Here is a 19,937-nt window from a genome sequence, read left to right on the forward strand (position 1 = left end):
TACTATAAAAAAACTATGTATAGATTTCAAAACATTTTTGCACCAATATGAGTTTATACCTTAATGCCATTTTTTTATGAATTTTTTGAAATGCTGTTTTACATCCATGCATGTGCATAACTATTGTCTTAGAAACAGATGTAGAAAAAATACTCAGTCAAGGTCACATGTGAACCCATTGTTTTTATGAAATATTTAAATAGAAATGAATAAATCCATATAATTAAAAGCTGTGGACTCCATTAATGCTCAAGAAAGGACACAGATTTACTACCCTCCATACTCTCTGTGGTTTCTATAGTTTTGGTCTTAGAAATCAGTGGATTTTAGTTTTTAGGATTACTTTACTATTAAGTCATGCATTTAATGTGGTTTTTTAAAAGTTGCATCAGAACTCAAGATAGAAATCTGAAGCAGAGTTATGTCTGATTTTGTATCTCCCCTCTGCTAGATACTATATTTGGTTGATGTGGAAATGAGTGAGAGAGAAATCCCAGTTGAAGAAATTAAAGATATATACACACACACACATATATATATATACACTCTTAGTATAACAATATATATATATAGTTAGATAAGAATAAGCATCATAATACATGGGCTGAGAGCTAAGAGATTAAGATAGACATTAAAGAACCAGAACAGGGAACACTAGTTGGAGGAAATCATATTTAGATACTAGACAGTGATTATCAGAGTCGGGGGGGACCCTGGAACAAGACAGCTTCAGTTCTTGAATAAGTCACTTGCTAGTTATTTCACCTGGAAAAGTTCCTTCACCTCCCTGTATCTTGGTTTCTTCCTTTGTAAAATGTTTGTAATAATAGTACTAACTCTTAGGAACATTAGAGAATTAGATGAGATAATACTTGCAAAGTGCTTTAAGCAGTTCTGGTACATAGTACAATATGTTCTATAAGTATTTACAAACACCTGGAAATCAACATGGCTGCGAAATAGTAATTAGTCTTCCTTGAGGTAAATTGAAGTAAAAAGTTAAATTAGCCTGGAAAAAAAAATAACCTGAAATATAACATTAAAGCATTTAAATTTAACTTGTTTGCCATTCAGAAGCCACTACACGTTTTGAAGTGGGAAAGGAATGTTACAGTCAGATTTATGCTTTCTAAAAGGTTATTTTTTTATTTCTCCCATTAGAGAGGAACAGAAAGAAAGAGAGAGACATGCACACCCCAACAGGGCCCCCATGTGGAGATGCACCCAGTCAGCCTGAGTTACGAGCACGTATATCAGCACGCGTACAAAAGTGCATGTATCATCATCTGTAGGCTTTGGAACCACATCCAGGATCGTGGAAGAAATACTGCCACAAAGAAGGGGAGCCAAAAGCAAAAATAAATTAGGATGTTTTTACAAGGTTCAGATGACTAATGATGTCATTGGTCCTGAACCAGGTTGGGAATGGAGAACTAGAAGTGTAGAATGGGACAGTTCTGGACAGGCCTGTGACTTAATGGCTAAGAGAGGCAGATCCAGTATGGCCAACTGTGGTTGGAATCCTTACTGGGTCAATTGAGAGATATGCCCAGCATGTGGGTGTGTACATACAAATAGGACAGAGAAATGGAGGAAAAGGGATAGGGGCATAACCACACCCCATTGGAGGGAGACAGAGACAGAGAGACAGAAAGTAAGAAATCACTCTTCAGGGGGGATGACCATGCCACAACCCCTTCTTCTCCATTCTCCTCTCGGGATCTTGGGCACACACACACACACATGCCTAGTGTGAGTTTAAGCCACCGGGTCCGGGACTCGAACCGTGGTCAACTACATGGGAGTCCAGTGACATAGCCATTATACCAACTACTGGTTCCAGTGTAATAAAAATTTTATGTTGTACTTTTGAATATAAATTATTAATCAAACAATCACATAGAACTATATAGCAAATGTTTGAACATTTAGTTCTAGTAGGATCAACCCATGGAGAAGAGGTTGAGGTGGGACCAACAATTAGCGTAATGGCTATGTCACTGGACTCCCACGTAGTTGACCGTGGTTTGAGTCCCGGACCTGGTGGCTTAAACTCCCACCGGGTGCCTGTGCGTGCATGCTCAAGATCCCAAGAAGAGAAAGGAGAAGGAATTGCAGCATGGTCATCCTCCCTGGGGCGGGGATGATTTCTTGCTTTCTATCTCTCTATCTCTCTCTGTCTTTCCAGTGAGCACACGCACCCTAAAAACAAAAAAAAAAAAAAAAGAGAAAAAGAGATTAAGGTGACTGGATCCCAAGTGCCAGACTAGCAGCTTGGGAAGCAAACCAGTGGATATGCCTGCATGCCCAAAATCCCAAAAGAAAGAATGAAGGAAAAGGGATTGTAGCATGACCATTCCTCTTAGCAGGTGCTTTCAATCTCTCTCTCACTCTTTGTCTGCAAGGGCACACACCCTCTGTCAAAATTTAATTGTATATATATGTGTGTGTGTGTGTGTGTGTGTGTATGTGTGTGTATATATATATATAATTAATGTTAATTTATATATATATATATATATACACACACACACATACATATACACACATATATATATACACATACCTATATATTGATGTAGATAAAAATAAAGTTTTAGAGACCAAAAATTTGAGGAGGACAAGTAGTATTAATTGGGTGACCATCTGCATAAAGATGTCATTCAAACAATGGCAATGAATGGGGATACCCAGATGATAGGTCATTCTTCCTATGGCAGTGTGGTTAACAACATCAGGTGCTACAGGAAAGCAAAGTAGGAATTTGGGACTCCTTTGAATTTGATACTTGGGCTTGTTCATTCTTTCTCTTTCTTTATTTCTCTTTATTTCTCTCTCTTTTTTCTATTTATTTATTTATTAGAGATACTTTTGCTACGGAGTGTGTGTGCTTGCCAGAAACACAGGGAGAGGTAGAGAGACAGAAAGGTAGAAATTCAACCCCAGGGGATATGGCCACACCACAATCCTGCATGCATGTATGCTCGGCATGAATTTGAAGCTGCCAATCCAGAACTTGAACTACTGTGGCCATGTGGGAGTCCAGCAACGTAACCATTATACCATCTTCTGGACCCACTGTTTGTTATTTCTATGATGAATTTCAGAGAGTATATTTTGCAGAAATGAGATTTGTCTGATCAAACATGAGCCTGGACTTGAGTATAGAGAAATAAGATTGGACAGTATAGGGAAGAACAAAAATATGTTATTAGGAGATATGTACTTGGATTTTCATTGTAATCAGCTGGGCAGGACTTAATGCATTTACTGACTGAGGAAAAGGAGCTAATGAAGGAAAGGGAGGGGAAAGTTCCTGGGAAACTGGAAATATTTTATATCTGTCTAGTTTTACCATTCAAAAGCACGTATTTCAATAGAATTACTACTGCATCATTTTTATTGAAAATTTATTTTTTTAAAAACCTAAAACCTTTACTCTTCTCCAAAAGTGGATATTTACCCAGATTTATCAGAAAGTTCTAGCACAAACATTTTTTTTAATTGACAATCTTAGAAAAGTATGTATTTGGAGCCCAACAGGTGGCATAGGGGTTAAGGCATTAGACTCCCACATGGTTGACTGTTTCAAGTTCTTGACTAAGCATCTTGAAACTAATACAGGGTGCATGTGCATGTGTGTCCAAAATCTTGAGAGGAGAACGGAGGAGAAAGGAATTCAGCGTGGCCATTCCCTCTTTGAGTGGTTCTTACTTTCTCTCTGTCTCTGTGTCTCTAGTAAGCACATGCACCCTATAGCAAAAATATCTCTCTCATAAAAAGAAAAATATACATTATAAAAACATTAAAAATAAGATAAGTCCTACAAAAAGGCATAGACCTAAACATTAAGAAATGATTGGCTCATTCAGTAATTTGAATAAAGCCTTTTAATGACTCAGTATCAAAATAGGAGATTTATAGTAATTTTTGTGTTATTGCTCTATAAATTGACATTTAAAAATTTTAATTTGGGACCAGCAGTTAGCGTAATGGCTATGTCGCTGGACTCCCACATAGTCAACTGTGGTTCGAGTCCTGGACCTGGTAGCTTAAACTCACGCCAGGCGCATGTGCGTGCATGCCCAAGATCCCGAGAAAAGAATGGAGGAGAAGGGATTGCAGCGTGGCCATCCCCCCTGGGGGATGATTTCTCGCTTTCTATCTCTCTGTCTGTCTCTTTCTGTCTGGAGAGCGCACGCACCCTATAGCAAAACCTTTCCAAAAAAAAAAAATTAATTTAACTTTTTTTTATACTTTGACTACTGCTTCCTAAACATAAACATGATAGTAGAGCTTCTGAGAATCACAATTATAGCTCTGAAGCAATTCATCCATATGTTCTGTTACCATGCTTCACAAGGTAACAGAAAAAATTTCTGATAGCTTTGATTTTTGTCTTCCATTCTAAGGGAAATCTGTAGTATATAGACAATAGGTAAAGAGAGAAAATATAGTCAAGAGTATTGTATACTTGTCTCCATGCCTAGAAACAAAAGACAGCCTTATTTATACATTTTCTCCACCCTAGTCCTCAAATCACAAATACCTCTTGCTGCTATGAACACTGCCAGGAAAGAAATGAGAAACATTTCCCATAGAGTGTGGGTAACCCAAATGGTTAGTTATAATAGATATAATGTGCATTGAGAAGATAAAGGTTTAATGGATGTTTCTTATATAAATTAGAATGTTTCTTTGTCTCCAGGATACCGGCAGTGCAGTGCAGAAGAATTTAGCTGTGCTGATGGAAGATGTCTTTTAAACATTCAATGGCAGTGTGATGGAGACTTTGACTGCCCTGACCATTCTGATGAAGCACCTTTAAACCCAAAGTGTAAAAGTGCAGGTACAGAAATATATATGATACTCTGTTTATTCCAAATAGCATGTAATTGTTTCTAGTTTCAACATGTGAGGATCCTTGTATTCCACTACGATTGGGGGCTAGTTTTAGAAGTTCATATCTGTAACTTTGCTGGTAAAGCTTCTGGCAATGATCCTGATAAACGCATCATCCTATCATCCCTTCCATTCTTCAAGACTAATAGTTTTTCTTAATATGTCATTTTATATAAGGATAATTTCCCTGTGTGGGTCTATTTGAAAATTGAAACATAGAGAAGTTAAAATTCACTGAAAAATCGTCTTGTTCTTACTTAGACAAAGTGAAATAAATTGTGCATCATTTAAACATTTATAAACACACACTCACAAAATATACATGCAAACTCGGTCTATTTATTATTTCATTATTCCAAAGATGGCATATTCAGGCATATATTTTAGAATAAACTCAATTGTTTTTTTCCTACATAGTTTACATGTTAATAGTCTTTTTTAGCATGTATGATAATGAGTAATGTTCATGTCTTCAGGTTATGAGTAGCTGCAAAACCTGAACTCCTTTCCACAGCTATATTTGGAACACCAATTATTCACTACCGATGTCCTTTTTATGCCCTGACTTAAAAATGTCAGTATTACAGTTCCAGGAAGAAAAAGAATTTAGGAATATCTACTTATTCTAGATTCTTAATTTTTAGTGACATATAATTTCTCACAGACCTATGGCTTGAGGGAAATGTCAAACTATCATTATGCCTTTGAACTCATTCTTCACCATATAGATGAGACAGAACTAGCCCATTAATTTTACTATAGATGCTTATTTTGATTGTTAATTTTCATGGCAAAGCTAGGTTTGTATTAAATGTTGCACATGAATGTACAGTTTGCCCTTGGCTTTTTTATACTTTATGTATAAAATATTACACTGAATATAAAGCATTTCATATGTACATATATTTATTATAATTTTGACAGATACATTATTATATTTGTGAATGTTTTCAACAATTGTAGTATAAAAAAAATGACATGCCCTTTATGTTCCATTTGTTTTATTTTCTTTTTTCAGAACAGTCATGCAACAGTTCATTTTTTATGTGCAATAATGGCAGGTGCATTCCCAGCAGAGGTCTTTGTGACAATAAGGATGACTGTGGCGATGGCTCAGATGAGAGAAACTGCCATATAAATGAATGTTTGAGTAAGAAAGTCAGTGGATGTTCTCAGGATTGTCAGGACCTTCCCGTCAGTTACAAGGTAGGGGTAGGTACTCATCAGAAATGGCAAATGATATGACACATGAGAATTTGAGGTAGTGATAACTATATAACCAAGTATAGCTGTGTGTACTGGGTTAAAAGGCATCATCATATTATTAAAACACTTCTTTAGTTTTTAATAATATTACACTTTAAGTAATTTTAATAATATTAAGTAAAACTATTTAAATGGAGAGTGTATCTATAAGGAAACCATAATATTAATGTGATATAAAAATTATGAAAATATAGCTAAGGAGAAAAAATAAGTCAAAGTATTTTTTAATATATTCAGAGCATAAGGAAAAAATAGGCAAAGAAAGCACAGTGTTTAGAGATGATACTGCTATTTTAAATAGCTGTAAAATTATGTATGCATCTTAGGTTTTCATTTCTTTCATCATTTTCCTTCCTGTACATCTTTGAAATAAAATGGGCTAATATTTTATTTACTACAACACTAAGAAACTGTATTTTTATATACACAACCAGGAAAATCAGAAAATATAAATTATTAGGACGGGGTGCAGGTACACTAACGCTAAAAATGAATCATATCTAATATCCTAATTGCTTTTTTGTTAGTTCCATTTCCCTGACAGAATTGATTGATAGTAATAGTTTCTGAAAATGTCTCTATTTTAGTATTTTGAAATGGTAGATGTAATCTAACACAAATTAAAACAAAAAATTGTGCATTATGTTAAAATCAATTATGCAGGCATGAGAAAATCTAATTAGGAATAATTCATTTGAAAATTAATGTTTTTAATAAGCAATAGTTTTGTATGAATTGGCAATAAGATATGACTTCTATAAAACACAGAGGTGGTCTAATAGGCTAATGCCACTGAGAACCGCTGTGAATTCTAATTCGGTGCTACTGATCGGAATGCAGAAAGGGGCACTGTGGACATTTGTGGGCATGCCGGTTTTTTCAACAGGAGGTTTGGCGAATTGGAGTGTATCCAAATTTGTACATCCAGAACCATGAAGACTCTGGAGCATGTGTCCAGAAATTTTGCTGAGAACAATGACTTGTTAGCTATATTCAAATATATGAAGTGTTAGCCTAGAAAGCATATGTAGTCTGAGTTATTTCAAAGGCTAGATTTAGGAGTTGGGAGATTCAGTTTAATATAAGAAAGACTTATATTTAAAAAATTATTTGCATTTAATCACTATAAATCTTCACACTTTATGGATTTTCCCATACAATCCATATTAGTCAAGTCAAAGGCATTACCATATACATTATGATCACCAGATAACTTTCCATTTTTGTGTTTATCGAATGTGTTTGGTTTTCTAGGAAGAAAAACATTAGAACTCTTTACATTGGAAAGAGCTACCTTACATATCATTACTAAATGTGTTTAAGCACTGACTAAATGACCTTCCTTAAGGGATGCTAGAGAAATCATTTGTACATAGCCAAGATGTTGGGCATTTTTCCCTATCAGCTTTAGCATTCTATGACAAGTCAATTCTCTCTAATAGTCAATTCAGCTAAACAACGAACTTGCTATTTTTAATCTCTGAATTTGTGATATCATAATTAACTTAACTACATTGATCAGGGTAAAACTGTATACAGATCTAACCTAAAAACTATAATATCATTTGCATCTGCAGAAAAAGCAAAGGAGATTAAGAAAAAAAGATTATATATATATATACATACACATGCACACACACACACACACACACACATATATATATAAAATCACAAACCAAGGGAAAGCTGGAGGAGATGGGTTGTGACCATTCTGCACAGGGGGGCTTTTTTCTCTCCTTGTCTCTGTCTTCTCTGTCCCTCTCTGATGAGCACATGTTCTGTGTAACAAAAAAACATAAAGAGAACTGCAGTACACATATGGACTCGTGTACAAGCACAATGTTATAGGCTGAAAGTAACAAAACAAAAGCCAGGATAGCTCTATAACAAGATTAATATGCATAAAATAATTATTTGGGGCAGTAAATATATTAAGACATAATGAAGCTGGGGAAAATATTATTGAGTAAATAGTGGAGTATCAATATAGATACTTTAATGTATCGAGGAATGTATCATAGAATGTTATGGAATTACTGCAGGTAACATTGTAGTTAAAATTTTAAGTCACAGGTTTATAAATAATTTTTAATCTTATGCACATGTTGATTCATCACATACACTATATAGATATATAGACATTCACATAGCTATGTTCTATGTGATAAATTTTAAATCTGTTTATTCTGTGTGCACCTAGTGTCTGTCACAGCGACCTTGGTGGTAAAATATAAAAATTATTGAATATCAAATGGATACCTTGTGACGTAACCTCAAACACGAGGTTTAAAATGATATAAAATGCTTGCATGAACAAAGTATTTCATGCACAACATCTTATTAGGAAAACTACTTTTGGTAGAAAAAGATACCATGTAGGAGAACATGTTAAATCATACTACTTTAATTCCTTGAAAGATTTGAAAAATTCCTCACTGAGAAATATCCTTTACTGATACCTTTAAAATATCAGCACTTTACTTTGTTTTCTTTTAAGGGGCCATAGACTAAACTGAGAGTTCTAGCGAAAATAGACAAAAGCACATAATCATTCAAAATGTGTGTGAATACATGGTACTCAGCAGAATTGCTATGAATAATGTCTTAAATATGCACACATGTCAAAATTAAGGAATAAAATAAAACATCTATTGAAGGAAACAAGACCAGTATAAAAATTCAAGATTAAACCTGAATTGTAAATTAAAGATGTAAGCGAAGATTCATACCAGATAGTTTACTCACTGTGTGGAGGAGATACACATATATATGCACATACATATAGTTATATATATACATACTATATGTTAAGTATTTGTATATGTAGGTAAATAAGTTTATAAGTATATATATGTATGAGTGTATGCACGCACACACACACACACACACACACACATATATATATATATGAAACTATTTATAGTTAAATTTATAAAAAGCTTGTATACAAGAATATGTTTCTACTCTTTTGATTAAAAATGTCAGTTGATGGGTTTCTCTGTTCCAGAGAATGGGAAAAACTACTCAGTAACCTATATCTCCTTGCAATATCAGCAGAACATGACAAGAAATCATGCTTCAAATTCTGCAATAAAATGAAAATTGCTTACAAAAGCAAAGTTTAGACCTTATGGACTGAACAATTTTCACATTTGCTGTAAAACAAATACATATATTTAATGATTCAAAGGGGAGTAATAACACTTAACTAAAGCAAGAATCTTATTTTGATGGGAAAGATAATTTACCATATAAAAATAAATGTACTTCTGGGAGGAAAAATGTTCTAATGTGGACATTGAAAGTACAATAATTAATATGTGTCAAATTTCACTTAAAAACTACAAGTAAATTTTTTCTTAAACTATTAGAAAATATTTTGGATAGCTATTTATTTCTTTAGAAAATTTTGATTTTTTATTTATTTACAAAATCAATATAAATCTGGAAAATATGTAACTGTGAATTATGAGAAAAATTAAGATGACATTGCATAGGTGTCACTTTTTGTAAAAAAATGTCTTTTTAGGTGAAGGCAAAAGCATTTTAAGCTGTTACTTTTTATTAATTGTAGACATATATCATGGTTTAACTTTGAAAATATAAATAAATATTATTTTATTTTATTAAATTTATGAAATCCCATCTGTAGAACTTCCTACAGATGGGGCCAGCAGTAGGCATAATGGCTAAGTCACTGGACTCCCATGTAGTCAACCACAGTTCAAGTTCCAGATTTGGTGGTTTAAACTAATGCCAGGCAAGCATGCATGTGTGCCCAGGATTCCGAGAGGAGAGTGGAGGGGAAGGGATTGTGGTGTGGCCATCCCCCCTGAGGGGTGATTTCTCTCTTCTGTCTTTCTCTCTCTGTCTTTCTGGTGAGTGTACGTACTCTATAGGAAAAAACTTTCAAAAAAAAAAAAAAAGAATTTTCTACAGGGGTCCTTTGATTATTTGGAAACAGAAATATTTTTGCAAAAATTAGGGCAAAGAATTAAGAAGAAAATGGTCTTTTCTCTTTTTTTTTTCAACCATATCACTTTTTTATTTTCATGTAAGCCAAGTATGCCATAGACTAAAGTTGTTCTCACAAAATGTGTGATTCACATTTTATAATTTCATATAAATTTTAAAGCATGAAACTGTACTTTCTACTTCATTGTCCAGATCCACATATTTTTATCTGATATATGATTTTTATGAAACAGTTTCTGCAGTAAAGGCAGCATTAGAATAATTTTTAAAATTATTTTCTAATAGTTATAGTAGAACCAATTTTCCTCATTATGTGCATATAGGGATCTAGCATGTATTTATGGCTTATTTAATATAATGAAGATTTAGCATTGGTAAGTAGGTTCTATATATAAATTCAGTTGAATATTGCAGATAAAATAACTGATTTTTGATTTAGATCTAAATCCAAAATTAATTTTTAAAATATCTTCCGAAGCACTGTAACATTCAGCAAGTTCCAGAAGTTTCTGTTTTGTGTACTTCCTTCATACATCTTTCTATCGGGATAGCTACCAGTCATATTCCTTCTCAATATAGGTCTTTGGCTCTTTGTCTGGCCAAGTACTGTCTCTAGCTGACATTACAATTTCTTCATTGCTTCTCTTTGCAGACTTGCTCCCTGCCTCAGAGGGTCCCTCTAGTTCTTGGCCTTTCTCTGTCTTTCCTCTGTGAGTCTGGGTTTTGTTTCCAGTGATGTTTCAGAACTAGAGGGATTCTCTTGGTTTTCTTCATCTTCCTTTTCTATGTTTCTCATTTGGTTGAATTGTTCTTGGTCATAAAACTTATCCTTTGTCCTTGAATTTGGGCTGCTTTTTCTTCTGTCTTGACTTCTTTCTAAAGATTGAACACTTACTTCCTGTTTTTCTCTCTGTACTTATTATTTTCATATCTTTCCTTTCTCACTTTCATATGTGTTTCCTTTGCTTTCTCTTCCTTCTTTCCTCCTTTTTCACCCTGTCAGTCATGATCACTTCATTGCCAATCTCTTTCTTGCTCTCTTGGGAAATATTTCTCCCTTTTCTATTTTCTGTCATTTCTTTTTGATTTCTTCTTCTTAGTTTATCTTCTTCATGCTTCTTCCATTGGGAATCTCTGTGATTGGCCTCTCTGTGTCTGAAGGAATCCTTCTTTTCTTTTCGATGGTCACAGTAAGGTCATGGTTCAACAGGTCTCTGGATTGCCTCTTTTGGTGCTCATCTTTCCTTTTCTCATGTCTTTTTGACTTGGAAGAATTTCCTGGCATATGGTACCACACCCTCTTTCGTTACTATATGACTGTGAGTGAGTCTGATTCCTGTGATGATTCGAGTAATTCTCTGAAGTCTCTGTGACCTTTTCCTTTTGCAATGCACTTTATTTTCTTCTATCTTATCATCATCGCTGCTCTAACATCAGAGTCACTGTCCTTATCTAGGTTTTGAGACTGCATTTGTCGAGTGGTATTCTGTTTTCTGAACTTGCTTCATTGGAGTTATCTTTGATTTCTCTTTCTTTATCCCAACTCTCACTTTACTAAAGCTGCATTGAGGTACTTCCTCTTCAACAACTGTGTGATTTAATAGGTGTCTACAAAATCCACTGAGGCCTTACTGCTTAGCTCTATCCCAAAGTGTTTTCAGTGCAATAGTCCTCTTTTCTCTTTTTTCCCTTCCTCTTCAAGTCTCTCCAGCAGATTTTTCTTATAAGCAGATGTCATAAAAACTTCTTTGCCATTAAATTTTCCCTTTTCCATTTTTCATTCTCTCTGTATGTTCTTTTCCATTATTTTCATGTTCCTTTTTTCTGATATCAACTGCTTTTAGTAAGTTGTAAATATACTTGGGCTTTCCAACTTCTTCCCAAAAGAAATTTAAAATAATTCTCCTTCTATTCTTTTTCTCCATCTTTAATCATAAATACTGTCTTAGTCATAGACAGTGGAATTTTTTCTTTCTTTCTTCATGTTTTCCTTTTTTTGAGAGATTTTTGTGGGACCAGCAGTTGGTGTAATGGCTATGTTGCTGGACTCCTATGTAGTCGACCACAGTTCGAGTCTCGGACCCGGTGTCTTAAACTCATTCTAGCACGTGTGCGTGTGTGCCCAAGATCATGAGAGGAGAATGGAGGAGAAGGGATTGTGGGGTGGCCATCTACCCCGGGGGATGATTTCTTGCTTTTTGTCTCTCTGTCTCTCTCGGTCTTTCTGGTGAGCACACATGCCCTATAGCAAAACCTCTCAAAAAAAAAAGAGAGATTTTTTTCTATGGGACACTTTATTTCTATGGGACACATGCACTCACTGGAGAGACAGAGAGAGACAGAAAGTGGAAAGAAACAACCACTGGGGGATGGCCACACTCCAGTTTTTTCTTTTCATTTTCCTCTTGGGATTTTGGGCATGCATGCATATGCACCCAGTGTACGTTTTATTTTTTCTTTAAAAAAATATTTTATTTAACTTTATTTATTTAAATTTGACCAGAAAGGGACACAGCAAGAGTGAGAGGGAAAGTGCAAAAGCAAGCCGCTGGGTCTAGGACTCAAACTGCAGTCGGTTATGTGGGAGTCCGGCATCCTTAACAACCATACCACCTGCCAGCCCTAGCATGAGTTTTAAACCACCAGGTCTGGGATTCAAAATGTGGTCAACTACATGGAAGTCCAGCAACATGACTATTATGCTATCTACTGGTCCCCACTATGGAATCTTTTCAAAGGGTTTCCTGGATTTCTGGTTGTGTCCATTTCATGGCCTATTTTCTGCTGAAGACTCACTCATGGAAGTCTTATCCCATCTCGTAATCTAGGTTCTCTCAACTACTTCTCTAATGCAATTATCCTCCTCCTCATTATCAGAACCATTCCCAAACCAGATGGTCTTTTGCAAAATGGGGTGCATTAGCTGTGTTTTCCTTGTCAAAATAAGTCCTTATCTTTCTCTGTGACTTCTCAATACAGAATTTCTAAAATGAAAACATAGGGCAGGAATCAGGATTTGAGTGTCTAAGAACATGGCCCTCTAAGAAAGTCAGGAATGTCTTTCTTATTGCCCCTGAGAGCATCCACCAGGGATAAACTCGAGCACAGGGTAGGAAGCAAGACAGGACCTTAGACCAAGCTTTTGGAAAAAAAGAAAAGCTTCACTCTGTCCCTCAGCCCACCTTCCTTTATTTCTTCACAAAATCCTTAGAAATGGTCTTCTTAAAAATAATTTATTCAATAAACAAAGTGGTAAAAACTTACTGTAAACCTTATACTCTTTTCTATGAAATTGTACACTATAGTAACAGCAGTCAATTTTGCCTTTAAGAATTCACTTTCCATAAATGTGTTATGATCCATTCCAGTTATTTGACACAGTGCTTCTACAAACCTGACATTTGGCATTCAAAGTGATTTTCAAAAACCCCATTAAAACTGAGACACATTTTTTTTCTTTTTATAATATTGTTTGATGGAAATGCAATACATTTTATAAAATTTCCTATCTCCTTCCTAAAGTGCTCTTGATTTAACAGTTTTCTTTTTGCCAACTGGACTTCTGGCTTGCTTACAACATGATCATGTGATCTAATTCCTATTCCTTCCTAGAAATAACTTCTTGGACATTTTTAGATGTAATAAATTACCAAATTTATTAATTTACTAAAATATATTAAAATATCCTTGAATGGTCTTGGTAAATATTATTAGTATATGCATAGTCATCTAGTCAGATTTATTTTTTAAATTGTGATACAAAATTTACCATTTTAACCAATTTTACCTGTACAGTTTATTGGCACTGAATACCTCAATTATTTTGGCCATGTTATGAGCATCAGCTCTTCTTAGCTTAGTAATACAAGGTGGTGGGATAGGTCTTCTCAAGGAAAGTAATATCATTCCATATTTAAATATGATGAGAATTTGAGGAATTGAGCTCTTGCTGAGGATTAATTATTAGATACATGTTAAATGATTAATGTGCTAAGACCTAAAAGGGATTCATTCCTTGTAAAAGGACTTAGGAAAAGGTAATGTTTGCCTTTTGAGTACTAAAGATTAAATTGGTATTATTTGTTTCTTCCTCTCCAAGTAATGAATAATTTTCTTGTACTTTAAAAAGATTCTACCCCTCAATTAATTGTTCATTGATTATTTGATAATGTAAACATAGAGCACTCATATCTTCCCCAATAGACACAAATCTCTTCCATCACTTTTACCCTTAAATACATGAAATGTCTCCTATAGCTAGCTCTTGAGTGCCAGCGATTATTAACTTAGAGTTCCTTTACAACTCACTGTTTTACTCAAAATTTAAAAATCCATTCAACTCACGAAAGACCATTAAGTAATCTTGGTAAAGATCAGTATAATCATAATCATCTGGTCAAGTACAGGTTCATTTACTATAAAAATAATTCTCATATGCTACTTGGCAAGGAGTGAGAATGTAACTGAAAGATAGTGAGCAACCACAGTGACTCAATTTTAGGAAAGCAGAACATACATGGCATGACATTTGTAGAAGCGTTGACATGCCAGTGAGTAAACATTGCATACGCTCATCAGAGAGACATGTAGAACTCAATAGACATGCTGGAGGAAAGATGAATAATACAGATGGAATTAGTTATTGGGAGAAAAAAGAAACTGTTAACATTTATATGTTTGTTAAGACATTGTCAGCATGTCTGGGTATGAAGTTGTGCTTCCATGGCTCTTTTAAGTCTCTAATGAAATAACATATGTTACAATGTTTGAAATTTGCAAAACTCTGTATAAATATTAATTCTCTTATAAAAAGACAATAGCATGCAATAGAAGAACAAAACAAGTTGAAGGTTTTGTTCTGAGTTTAGATTTGCCATTGTCTAACCAGGTGACTTTAGAAAAGTCGATTGTTACACTTTTGCCAACTTCAGCAGATTAAATGAAAGTGTTTGAGGTAGTACTTTTGTATCTCAAATTTTATATAATCTAATTCTTATTAAAGGTTAATTGATGGGAGGCCAAAAAGATTCACCATAATCTATATATTCTTAAATACTTTTCTTGCTTGAGTCATGCTAAAGGAATCTCCAATTGGAAAAGACAGTGACAATGATACGAATTGATTATGCTCGTTTTTCTTTTCTCAGTGCAAATGCTGGCCTGGATTTCAGCTGAAGGATGATGGTAAAACATGTGTAGACATTGATGAATGCTCTGTCCTTATCTAGGTTTTGAGACTGCATTTGTCGAGTGGTATTCTGTTTTCTGAACTTGCTTCATTGGAGTTATCTTTGATTTCTCTTTCTTTATCCCAACTCTCACTTTACTAAAGCTGCATTGAGGTACTTCCTCTTCAACAACTGTGTGATTTAATAGGTGTCTACAAAATCCACTGAGGCCTTACTGCTTAGCTCTATCCCAAAGTGTTTTCAGTGCAATAGTCCTCTTTTCTCTTTTTTCCCTTCCTCTTCAAGTCTCTCCAGCAGATTTTTCTTATAAGCAGATGTCATAAAAACTTCTTTGCCATTAAATTTTCCCTTTTCCATTTTTCATTCTCTCTGTATGTTCTTTTCCATTATTTTCATGTTCCTTTTTTCTGATATCAACTGCTTTTAGTAAGTTGTAAATATACTTGGGCTTTCCAACTTCTTCCCAAAAGAAATTTAAAATAATTCTCCTTCTATTCTTTTTCTCCATCTTTAATCATAAATACTGTCTTAGTCATAGACAGTGGAATTTTTTCTTTCTTTCTTCATGTTTTCCTTTTTTTGAGAGATTTTTGTGGGACCAGCAGTTGGTGTAATGGCTATGTTGCTGGACTCCTATGTAGTCGACCACAGTTCGAGTCTCGGACCCGGTGTCTTAAACTCATTCTAGCACGTGTGCGTGTGTGCCCAAGATCATGAGAGGAGAATGGAGGAGAAGGGATTGTGGCGTGGCCATCCCCCCTGGGGGTGATTTCTTGCTTTCTGTCTCTGTTTCTCTCTCGGTCTTTCTGGTGAGCACACATGCCCTATAGCAAAACCTCTCAAAAAAAAAAGAGAGATTTTTTTCTATGGGACACTTTATTTCTATGGGACACATGCACTCACTGGAGAGACAGAGAGAGACAGAAAGTGGAAAGAAACAACCACTGGGGGATGGCCACACTCCAGTTTTTTCTTTTCATTTTCCTCTTGGGATTTTGGGCATGCATGCATATGCACCCAGTGTACGTTTTATTTTTTCTTTAAAAAAATATTTTATTTAACTTTATTTATTTAAATTTGACCAGAAAGGGACACAGCAAGAGTGAGAGGGAAAGTGCAAAAGCAAGCCGCTGGGTCTAGGACTCAAACTGCAGTCGGTTATGTGGGAGTCCGGCATCCTTAACAACCATACCACCTGCCAGCCCTAGCATGAGTTTTAAACCACCAGGTCTGGGATTCAAAATGTGGTCAACTACATGGAAGTCCAGCAACATGACTATTATGCTATCTACTGGTCCCCACTATGGAATCTTTTCAAAGGGTTTCCTGGATTTCTGGTTGTGTCCATTTCATGGCCTATTTTCTGCTGAAGACTCACTCATGGAAGTCTTATCCCATCTCGTAATCTAGGTTCTCTCAACTACTTCTCTAATGCAATTATCCTCCTCCTCATTATCAGAACCATTCCCAAACCAGATGGTCTTTTGCAAAATGGGGTGCATTAGCTGTGTTTTCCTTGTCAAAATAAGTCCTTATCTTTCTCTGTGACTTCTCAATACAGAATTTCTAAAATGAAAACATAGGGCAGGAATCAGGATTTGAGTGTCTAAGAACATGGCCCTCTAAGAAAGTCAGGAATGTCTTTCTTATTGCCCCTGAGAGCATCCACCAGGGATAAACTCGAGCACAGGGTAGGAAGCAAGACAGGACCTTAGACCAAGCTTTTGGAAAAAAAGAAAAGCTTCACTCTGTCCCTCAGCCCACCTTCCTTTATTTCTTCACAAAATCCTTAGAAATGGTCTTCTTAAAAATAATTTATTCAATAAACAAAGTGGTAAAAACTTACTGTAAACCTTATACTCTTTTCTATGAAATTGTACACTATAGTAACAGCAGTCAATTTTGCCTTTAAGAATTCACTTTCCATAAATGTGTTATGATCCATTCCAGTTATTTGACACAGTGCTTCTACAAACCTGACATTTGGCATTCAAAGTGATTTTCAAAAACCCCATTAAAACTGAGACACATTTTTTTTCTTTTTATAATATTGTTTGATGGAAATGCAATACATTTTATAAAATTTCCTATCTCCTTCCTAAAGTGCTCTTGATTTAACAGTTTTCTTTTTGCCAACTGGACTTCTGGCTTGCTTACAACATGATCATGTGATCTAATTCCTATTCCTTCCTAGAAATAACTTCTTGGACATTTTTAGATGTAATAAATTACCAAATTTATTAATTTACTAAAATATATTAAAATATCCTTGAATGGTCTTGGTAAATATTATTAGTATATGCATAGTCATCTAGTCAGATTTATTTTTTAAATTGTGATACAAAATTTACCATTTTAACCAATTTTACCTGTACAGTTTATTGGCACTGAATACCTCAATTATTTTGGCCATGTTATGAGCATCAGCTCTTCTTAGCTTAGTAATACAAGGTGGTGGGATAGGTCTTCTCAAGGAAAGTAATATCATTCCATATTTAAATATGATGAGAATTTGAGGAATTGAGCTCTTGCTGAGGATTAATTATTAGATACATGTTAAATGATTAATGTGCTAAGACCTAAAAGGGATTCATTCCTTGTAAAAGGACTTAGGAAAAGGTAATGTTTGCCTTTTGAGTACTAAAGATTAAATTGGTATTATTTGTTTCTTCCTCTCCAAGTAATGAATAATTTTCTTGTACTTTAAAAAGATTCTACCCCTCAATTAATTGTTCATTGATTATTTGATAATGTAAACATAGAGCACTCATATCTTCCCCAATAGACACAAATCTCTTCCATCACTTTTACCCTTAAATACATGAAATGTCTCCTATAGCTAGCTCTTGAGTGCCAGCGATTATTAACTTAGAGTTCCTTTACAACTCACTGTTTTACTCAAAATTTAAAAATCCATTCAACTCACGAAAGACCATTAAGTAATCTTGGTAAAGATCAGTATAATCATAATCATCTGGTCAAGTACAGGTTCATTTACTATAAAAATAATTCTCATATGCTACTTGGCAAGGAGTGAGAATGTAACTGAAAGATAGTGAGCAACCACAGTGACTCAATTTTAGGAAAGCAGAACATACATGGCATGACATTTGTAGAAGCGTTGACATGCCAGTGAGTAAACATTGCATACGCTCATCAGAGAGACATGTAGAACTCAATAGACATGCTGGAGGAAAGATGAATAATACAGATGGAATTAGTTATTGGGAGAAAAAAGAAACTGTTAACATTTATATGTTTGTTAAGACATTGTCAGCATGTCTGGGTATGAAGTTGTGCTTCCATGGCTCTTTTAAGTCTCTAATGAAATAACATATGTTACAATGTTTGAAATTTGCAAAACTCTGTATAAATATTAATTCTCTTATAAAAAGACAATAGCATGCAATAGAAGAACAAAACAAGTTGAAGGTTTTGTTCTGAGTTTAGATTTGCCATTGTCTAACCAGGTGACTTTAGAAAAGTCGATTGTTACACTTTTGCCAACTTCAGCAGATTAAATGAAAGTGTTTGAGGTAGTACTTTTGTATCTCAAATTTTATATAATCTAATTCTTATTAAAGGTTAATTGATGGGAGGCCAAAAAGATTCACCATAATCTATATATTCTTAAATACTTTTCTTGCTTGAGTCATGCTAAAGGAATCTCCAATTGGAAAAGACAGTGACAATGATACGAATTGATTATGCTCGTTTTTCTTTTCTCAGTGCAAATGCTGGCCTGGATTTCAGCTGAAGGATGATGGTAAAACATGTGTAGACATTGATGAATGCTCCTCTGGCTTTCCCTGTAGCCAGCAATGCCTCAATACATATGGGACTTACAAGTGCCTCTGTACAGATGGGTATGAAATAAAACCTGATAACCCCAACGGCTGCAAATCACTCTCAGGTATTGAATTGAACTTGCCCACTGAACCAACCTCAGTTACACATATGGATCTTGAATTTTATAGCTGTTTTCATTGAATTCAGTTCTTGTTGTTTCTGATAAGTGAGAATTATTCTCTATTTCTCTCAATGTAGGACTCTGTCACTCTGATTTCGTATGCTGTCCACATACTGGTCTGATTGTAGTAACATTGCATTCTGATGTGAATTACTAAGTGCTTTTTAGATTTTGAGAGTGCTTACAAGTTGAATGATTTCTAGTCCTGCTTTCTAGAGAATCACATGTGATAAGAACAAGGTTAGCAAAGACTATTATTAAGAGCCTATTGTAACAGTATTGAAATATTTTTCTTTACTTCTATACCACTCATACGTATACCAAGGATAATCACAGGTTAATAATAACATTAGCAGAAATAGAAAGAAGAAACACTGACAACAGTAATAAAAAATCAGCTATATAAGACTCTTCTATGTCTTCCAGTGATTCAATAAATCTTATTAAACCTCTTTTTATTCCAACTTGCATGCTTGACTATGTAAAGTAAAAATTCAATAAGACATGGCCTGTTACTTTAAAAATATTGTAATCCACAAAGAGAGAAATCACAAACATTAAAATGATACTAACACCCAGAATATAATGGCTGCTAAAATAGGCAAAAAAACAATGGCACATAAGCGAGTTCTATC

At 34.7% G+C, this 19,937-nt stretch overlaps 1 protein-coding gene and 1 pseudogene across 1 annotated transcript in view; one reads left to right on the forward strand and one right to left on the reverse strand.

The window, feature by feature from the left end:
- LRP1B (LDL receptor related protein 1B) overlaps positions 1–19,937 on the forward strand; it is a 1,871,701-nt gene that overhangs the window by 1,582,225 nt on the left and 269,539 nt on the right. Inside the window, exons 58-60 of the mRNA XM_027765590.1 lie at positions 4,709–4,849; positions 5,921–6,108; positions 19,062–19,245. Coding sequence (XP_027621391.1) covers positions 4,709–4,849; positions 5,921–6,108; positions 19,062–19,245 — 513 coding nt within the window. The remainder of the gene's footprint in view (positions 1–4,708; positions 4,850–5,920; positions 6,109–19,061; positions 19,246–19,937) is intronic.
- On the reverse strand, positions 10,695–15,899 carry LOC102491245 (nuclear speckle splicing regulatory protein 1 pseudogene; annotated as a pseudogene).

This window comes from Tupaia chinensis, unplaced genomic scaffold (assembly GCF_000334495.1).
Source record: "Tupaia chinensis unplaced genomic scaffold, TupChi_1.0 Scaffold138757_1, whole genome shotgun sequence".
NCBI lineage: Eukaryota > Metazoa > Chordata > Mammalia > Scandentia > Tupaiidae > Tupaia > Tupaia belangeri.